The sequence below is a fragment of the Alligator sinensis genome, unplaced genomic scaffold, assembly GCF_000455745.1.
Source record: "Alligator sinensis unplaced genomic scaffold, ASM45574v1 scaffold469_1, whole genome shotgun sequence".
Lineage (NCBI taxonomy): Eukaryota > Metazoa > Chordata > Crocodylia > Alligatoridae > Alligator > Alligator sinensis.
The window spans coordinates 1,033,659-1,041,612 of NW_005841934.1; the positions used below are offsets into that span (position 1 = coordinate 1,033,659).

A 7,954-nucleotide genomic window follows, 5' to 3' on the forward strand; every position below is an offset into this window, starting at 1 on the left:
AATGTGTTACATTTTCATCATTCTTCTTTGGTTGGATTCGGCTCCAGGTCAGTATGCAGATTTCCGATTCATGCTTTATAAATCTGATCAGTGTTGTCAGATCAATTCTACCTCGTTAGCATTCATGAAAAAAAATAGTATTGGCAATTTAAAACAAAAAACACAAAAGCAAAAATTATTAATTAGCATGCCGTGGACATTTCAGGTAATAGTTTGGAGTCAGCAGCAAAAATGCAAGCGTCTAGATTTCAGGTGAAGTGGCTGGATGGCCACCCCCACAGAGCCGAGTCCATGCGTATGTAAATTGGAGATGGGCTGAAGCCTCTGGAAATAAGCAAATATTTGGGCTTTTGTCCCGTTTCTCAGCTCTCAGTCGAGAGTGCTGTGCAAAACCCCTCACTCCATCAAATCCCTCATCTGGGGGAATCTGTTAACCCTCAAGTGTGATCCACATCTCAGATGAAGTCCAGAGGAGCCTCTCTCATCCTGTGCAATGGGCTTTGGCTAGCACCTGTCATCTACGTGCTTTAATAATGTTTATTTGCGTTGATTGATTTGCTCAGTTCAAAATGATTGCGTCCTGTCGGCTTACATCTGATTTAATCTACCATAATTGACTACACCGGCAGTTGGAGAAATTCAGTGCAAATGAAGTTAGCATTTAATTATTGCGCTACTGTTTAGAGAGCTCACATCAATGTCACATAGAATTAGGTTGTTATCTCTAGGAGGCTGAGTCTCATCAGGCTGACCTCGTATCGAATAGCACCTTTTCCAGAAACAGTCGCATTTTCCTGAACCAGGATACCGAAAGTTGGGGCACAGGGTCAACCCCCTCCATGAAAATATGGAAAAGCAATAGAAATGCTGGGATCAAATACAACTCGTGAGGAATCGTTTCACTGAGCACAGAATCCTATCTGCGCAGTGCTTTTCCACTGGGAGAGTTTAATCCATAGTTTTGAAAGCTAATTGGTAAAAAAAGGATAGTAATATCCATGGAACAGTGGATTTGCTTGTGATCCAATTACATGTAGGACATGTTGGATAGTTTGGTTCTAACAAACCTATAAGCCCTGCAATGTAGAGCAATTTTGTATGGGAAAGGGTGACTATTAATATTATTATTATTGGCAGACAATTCTTTGGGTCAATTTAACCAATTAATTTAGTTGGTTTAATAAAAGATATCAGATGGACCCAAAGAACCTTGTCTGCCTGTATCCTAGACCAACATGGCTACAACCAATACCCCTGAAACATTATTATTACTATTACTACTAGCCATGCTGCGAGTGCAGCCAACACATGATTTGGCTGATGAGACTGTCTTGTGAATTTAAATCATGCTTACGAGTTCCCCTGAATTCATCCAACTTTGCCTGCCTGTTTGTAAGTGCATCAAATAACGAGGAAGAACCTGCTCTTTCCTTGCTTGCACACCGGTAAATGTAGGAAATCTCTCGTGTAACTCCACAGGCTTCGACTGGGTAAATACTCCATTGCATAAGAGGAAAGCGTGGCCTTATCGCTGAAACTTGAGAGGCAAGGACGTTTAGAGAAACGCTCTCAGAACCTAAGAGAGGCGTGAGCAATCACGCACGGCAGGACCTGAGTCTACCTGGCTAATCTACAGCTAGTCCGAATCCCCCAGACAAAGCCCCAGGTCCGGCCCTGCCCACACACCTAAGGCTGGCTGCTTTTCCCCTTTAGCATGCACCCCTTTTTGCATTAGCAATCATCATTTCAGCTGGCAAAATCCATTTAGCACATTTTCAGGGCGCCTCTATGCCTCGGGACCTGAAAACTCCCGTGACAGGGTCCCACCCGAATGCAACCTGCAGCAGATCTGCCTCAGCATTGCTTTTCATGGCTTTCCACCTTGCTAGGGGTCCTCTGACAGCCCCAACCCAGACCGGCAGAGACCTGCAAAAGACCGACCTCAGAGCCTAACTTTCGTTCCTGTTTGTTAAGCTTTAGCCCCAAGCCCTGGGGACTCCAGAGAAATTGGGCTGCATTATTTTATTTTTTTTCCTATAAAACACATCAACATCTGCACTCTTCTCTCGTAGGTTTTCTAGCACTGCTCAATTTAACTGTTGCGAACCCCAGGCCTGTGGCAGAAAATGCACCAGAGCACACGGTAGTTACCACCATCACCATCACCGCTTCTCCTCCCGGTTCATTTGTTGGAGAGCCAGTTATTGCGAATGCCAACCCAGTCGTGCATCCATTTATCATCACCCCCAAAGCTACAAATCAATGGGAAGTAAGTGTGTCCCAAATATCTAGTCTTGCCCCACAACAAGTGTCTCTTGTTTAAAGCACAGAGCAACAATTTGCCATCTGGCGCACACTGACCACCTCTTTGCAGCTGTAAAAGACCAAAGCAACACATTAAACTGCCTTTTTAGAAGCAACAAGTTCAAAACCTCTGCTGCAAGGAGCCATCATCTGAATGAACACAGAAACACACACTGGTCACGGTCACACTTGCTTTAGAAAACAGGCTGCCAATAATTTGCTGAAGCATCAATGATGATAGTAAATGATCCCGTTAAATATATGGTGCAGTGAAACTGGGTGTCCATACAGAGAACAGAGCAAATGACCTTTGTTAGGGTTTATCTTGCCATTTTGCAAAGGGTTAGAAAGTTAAATCTACCTTCCTATTTCTGCATTATTCTATCATTACCCATTGTTAAGCTTCCTTCCTTTGCTTGTTTGCGTTAAAATTACTCATCTCATTGAGGAAGGGGGGGAGCTGGGCAGTCAGTTTGAGGCGAGAGTAGCAATTTCACAGCAAAATAACACTAAAGGACTGAAACACCGAGATTACATAGATACATCAATGTAAATGAGACAAGCAGCATTCTGGTTATATAATTTTCAAATTGCTACCTGTCCATAGCTTTGACTGTGATTAGCTACCGAAATGGCACAGAGTATGTAATGAGGAGATACACTGAGGATGCTGGTTTGAGGTCGAATCCTGCTCTCATTATTCTCAATGGTAAAAATCTCATTAATTTTTCCTGGTCCTGTGTGTTTACTCTGCTACTGTATTTGCCACTGGCTGTGCGCGCAAGCTGGAAAGACAATGCAATAATGCAGCCTTACCTTTATGTGCCCATAATTCATTTTTTAAAATATTTCCCTGGCCCTCCTAAGGGGCCAGATAAAAAATGCAGGAGATCAAGGGTTTAATAAGCTCTAGCGTTTTGTGCTGAGCATATTTTATTCAATTGCCATTTCCAAGCACTGTAACGCTTTCCTCTCTTTGTCCCAGCTAACAACGACAATGCTGCCCAAGCTGGATTTTGAAACCGTGGCGCTTTACTCGCTTGTGATACTGGTGAAAGACACGGTGGGGAGATCAGCTTCTCAGACGATCGCCGTGCAGATTTCCAATGTCAACGAAGCCCCCTTCTTCACCGGAGCCCTAGCTCAGCCCGGCCGAGGTACAAAGCACTCGCACATAGCATTCAACAGGCGTGGGTCACTGGGTTCGATTCTGATCTTGTCTTAGCACGAGTCAGCCTGAGAGTTACAGCACTGAATTCAAGACTGGGCTCATTGAATTTCTGTCTTGCAGTGATGGAAGTGTGGGTTGCAGAAGACATCTTAGCGCATGCTGTCATTTATACAGCCAGAGCCAAGGATCCAGAAGAAGAGGCCTTGAAGGTAATATACAGCAATAGATGGAAAAAAAGTTTGTGGGCTGATGACAAAGTTACTCAAATATGTCTGTAAATTAAACAGATCTAGCGTGCTTGCTGAGAACCTGTCATAGCTGGCAATGCCCCATGCCTGCAGAATTCATCCACGAGTATTTTGGGGCCTTAAGACTGGCAGCCCATGCTCTGTGGCATTGGATGAGGTCTAACAAATAAGGTCCTATTGAAACTGGCTGTGCCCCACATGCCTCATGTCCTGCCATGGTCACAGAGGGGGTTGGCCTGAATCAGCCTGAAGTCAGGCAGAAGGTAGAGCAGGGTGGCACCTTGGATACTAATTAGTTCAGAGAGACATGAGCATTTATAAGCAACAACCTGCTTCATTAGACGTTGTCTATGAAAGTGTGGCCTTCTGCCACGAATTCAGTCCAACCCCCATGGGATGGAAAGGTCACTTTTATTTATAAATTGCCCTTAGACCCTTAGTCCAGTGCAAGGGGTAAAGTGACATCTGCTTTGTTATTTCCTGCTGGGTTGGAAGTGCTGGCTGGATCAGTACCCCATTACAGACAGCTGTGCAAATGTTTGCGAGGGGCACCTGGAAACGAGGACAGGCACCGTCTACATAACACCACCACTCCCACTATTATTTTCCATGGCTTGACCTTACAGCACTTCAGAAAGGGTGTCACACTTGTTATCCCAACATTACACGTGGGGAAAAGAAGGTGACTTGTTCAGGCAAAGCTCCCCGGGGCAGGACCTAGGCCTTGGTGTCTTATGGGCAGAACAGGAGGCCGGGACAACACAGCCTGCAAAGCGTCTAGATACAACACCTCAAATCGAAAGGATTGCTTAAGTCCTGCAGTCCTGAGCCAAGAGGAAGGGAGAGGATTGGGAGTAAGAGCTGTAGGATTAACCATGTGAGTTTAGGACACACCCTCCAAATAGATAAATTTAGCAAAAGCAGTGGAGGGAAGTGTTAGAAATTCCTCCTCTCGGCGCTGCCCCAGTAGCTCACAGCCTGTGGAAGATGGAGAGAGACGGTCAAACATAAAAGCAGAGCTCAGCCTGTTCATTGCATAGAGGACGCTGCTTTGCTGATGCCGATACAGTTGCTCTCGATTTCCACCAGCGTGGGAAGGGCAACCGATTCCAAGCGGGTCCACGGCTCAGCTGGCAAAAATCAGTGTTGTTTCGCTCACGTCAGTGGAGCCGTGCCCCCTCCCACAACCTGGGAGCTAACCCTAACTCGTCTGTCACTTAAAGAGGCTCCAGGAGCCCACTGAGAGGTGACTTAACTGGGCTTTGCTTGAAGCGCGTCCCTCTGGCAGGTGGATTTGTCAGGGTGATCGAACCAGAGCGATCAGATCCTAACAGAGCATGTTTTATTTGAAGATCCTACAGAAAAAATAATTAGTCATGTTCCTCATCAGAAGGCTAAACAATTACACAGTAGTGAATGATCCTGCAGCCATGCCTGTAATTAAGGAACTGTTAGCATTTTAATTATAAACCGCAATCTTCAAAGGCTGACACAGTTCAGCTATAAAACAAACACGCTGACAGTTTCTTAGCTATACAAAAGAAATTAAACTTCAATGTTTTCAGGGGGGAGGAGAAGGGAGATTATGGTGTAGGCCTTGTTTTTTTTGTTTTTTTGTTTTTAACATCTTTGGAGAAATTTGGGCTCAAATCATCATTAAGTGTTTGGAGAGAATATTTTCCAAGAACTGATTCAGAACATCCTTTATTTTTTTTGTGAACTCCCGCGGCTCCTTTGAAAGTAGGACGAGGCCTATTCTGCTCTGGTTTACAACTGTGTAAGTGAGGGTGTAATGAGAGATTCACAGGGCAGAAGCCAAATTTAGTGATTTGAAAACCACCTTTGTTTAAGCATAAAAACAGCAAGGAATGGAGCTCAAATCTACCTCACGTTATGGGTGTAGGTGGCAGCCGTGTTGGTCTAAGGACATAGGCAGACAAGGCTCTTTGGGTGGATGTGATCTCTTTTATTAGACCAGCTCAAATAGTTGGAAAAAATTCTTCTTTGCAAACGCTGCAAAGAAAGCTTCTTTCTTCTTTGCAAGGTTTGGAAAGAAGCTTTCTTTGCAACGCTTGGAAACAAGACTTTTTTCCAACTATTTGAGTTGGTCTAATAAAAGAGATCAGATTTCCCCAAAGAACCTTGTCTGCCTTACAATATGGGACATTTTGCTCTTTCTTGCCCCCTTTAGTTGGACAAAAAAAACAACCCAGCACAAGACCTGACCCTACAGCTGCCACTGACTCCGTGACCGAAAAAGTAAACGAAGTGAAGGTCATAATGATAGTTTGGCTTTGGTACCTTTAAGCTTGGTTAGACAATTGTTCTGAGCAGATCCGAGCACAGGGTCCCGAGTTCAGCAGAAGTCTAACGGAGCAATAATAGACCTACGCACACGATCAAGTGTTGTAGGTCTCAGCTCACATGTAAACCGATTACAAATTAAGTGTGCTGCCAAAGCACTTGCTAGCTCATCCACAAGATGGCGAAGAAGTTCATAACATACAGTAGCCAATCATTGCTAGTCGCAGTAGTTACCGTTTCCAGCGAACCTCAAATGGACACATACTTCCGTGCTCCTTTGCGATTTCCCATCTTCAAAAGCCCTTGTGCGAGTTTTAATATTCAAATCACTTCTCAATTCCCATAAAAGAGCTTGCATTTGATTGCTACGTAAAATTAGAAATACATGAAATACATTCAAATTGTGTTCAAAAACAAACAACTCCCCCCCATCCCCCCGTAAAACTTTTGCTAATTCAAATTATTTACCTCCAAAACCAAACCAAATAGATCTTGTTGCAAACGCATCCCCTGCTAGAACTTGGAAATCCCCAATTCTTTGTACAATCAAACTATGGTCCTTGCTGAATGAAAGCAGTAGGGGAAAAAGCAATAAGGAGATCACCGATTTTTAAAAGGCAGCGCTGCAGGCACCGTGTCACTGGAATATTGTGTTCAAATCCCCCAAGCACACCGTGTGCCATGGTGCTGGATGTGCAAGAGGCTGCACTATGGGTTTAAACTCTTTGGTATAGGGGGGGATGAGTGAATGCATCTTCCTTCATGTCTGGAGCAAGACTGCTGCTCTTTGAAAGCAATAGTTCCTTCCCTGCCTGCCCCACATCTCACTGCGGCAATGTGTTTTGGAAGGGCTCGTGATATATATGCAGAAGGGTGGATACAAGCCTTAACAGTGTCACCAGAAAGCTTTCAACCCCCCTTGCCATTTGGTTTCAAACACTGCCTGTGGGAGCTGGGCATGCCGTTCTGTGCCCATGGGAAGTATATGCCGAAGCCTGAGCGAGAGCTGTGGCTCAACGGAGATCCCTTCCTGCTTGCCCAGGGCGCAAGCCCACCGTAGGGGCTAGGCTAGCCCAGCAACTTCCTCTTTAAGCTTGGGGACCATCATGTCCTGAATGCAGCCCAGCCTAAACAGAGATGCTGCACAAAAGGGTGAAGATACAGAAACACTTTTGCCATAGGGGAATTTACTTTGTATTTCAAGTTGGATTAAAATTACACTGGTGTCCTGAGCAGACAGAGTAAAGCATGCTTTTCTGGAGGAGTAACTTTACACCACAGTAGGTGCATCTACACGAGATGCTAGCTGTGCAGTAGCCTAATAACACTGCACAGTACTGTGCCGGGCAAAACCTGTGCTAATATGCTACTGCACAGTAGTATTAGGCTACGGCACAGTTAGCATCTATAAAAACCCATGCGCTGGCGCTACTGCACAGGAGGTGCCAGTGACTGCACATTGATTTAATACTTGGTTATGCAAGTACTAAACTTAATGTGCAGTAATTACAGTGCATGAATGAATGTGTGGATGAACCCAGTAGGGCTGTATGCTGTGCATCCTCTCCTCTTTTACTAGGGAATGCATTTCATTTACTCCATGCATTTACTACAGGTTGGTACTAGGACAAAACTTTGCCTTCAGAGTAGGTGATCTACTAGATCATTGCTTATAGAGCCATTTTCTTCTTAGCTGGGTGCAGATGCACCCAAGCTGGTGCTGCACTAGCTTGAGTACCGGTAGCAGGCAAGTCATGGTAGGGGAGAGCTCCTGGCAGCCTGATTTACCAAGCTTTTTGGGCAGATTTTGCAGCTCACTCTTTTCTTTGCTGATGTGGTGATACTGCTCCTAGGACCTGAGCTGGCTAGTCTAAAGATCAATGCAACAAGGTGGTCACCTCTGTGACAGCAGCCTGGGCATAATTCC

The 7,954-nt window shown here is 44.9% G+C and overlaps 1 protein-coding gene and 1 long non-coding RNA gene across 2 annotated transcripts in view; one reads left to right on the top strand and one right to left on the bottom strand.

Moving 5' to 3' along the window:
- The first annotated feature begins 13 nt into the window (after positions 1-13).
- LOC102382128 (cadherin-related family member 3) overlaps positions 14-7,954 on the top strand; it is a 33,706-nt gene continuing 25,765 nt past the window's right edge. The window contains exons 1-4 of the mRNA XM_025199029.1: positions 14-47; positions 2,073-2,269; positions 3,290-3,461; positions 3,596-3,684. Of these exons, the coding sequence (XP_025054814.1) occupies positions 3,302-3,461; positions 3,596-3,684 (249 nt within the window). The 5' untranslated portion in view covers positions 14-47; positions 2,073-2,269; positions 3,290-3,301. The remainder of the gene's footprint in view (positions 48-2,072; positions 2,270-3,289; positions 3,462-3,595; positions 3,685-7,954) is intronic.
- LOC112549585 overlaps positions 4,833-7,954 on the bottom strand; it is a 6,139-nt gene continuing 3,017 nt past the window's right edge. Inside the window, exons 2-3 of the long non-coding RNA XR_003093069.1 lie at positions 6,262-6,392; positions 4,833-5,078 (exon numbers count right to left, since the gene is read on the bottom strand). This is a non-coding gene — a long non-coding RNA (uncharacterized LOC112549585). The remainder of the gene's footprint in view (positions 5,079-6,261; positions 6,393-7,954) is intronic.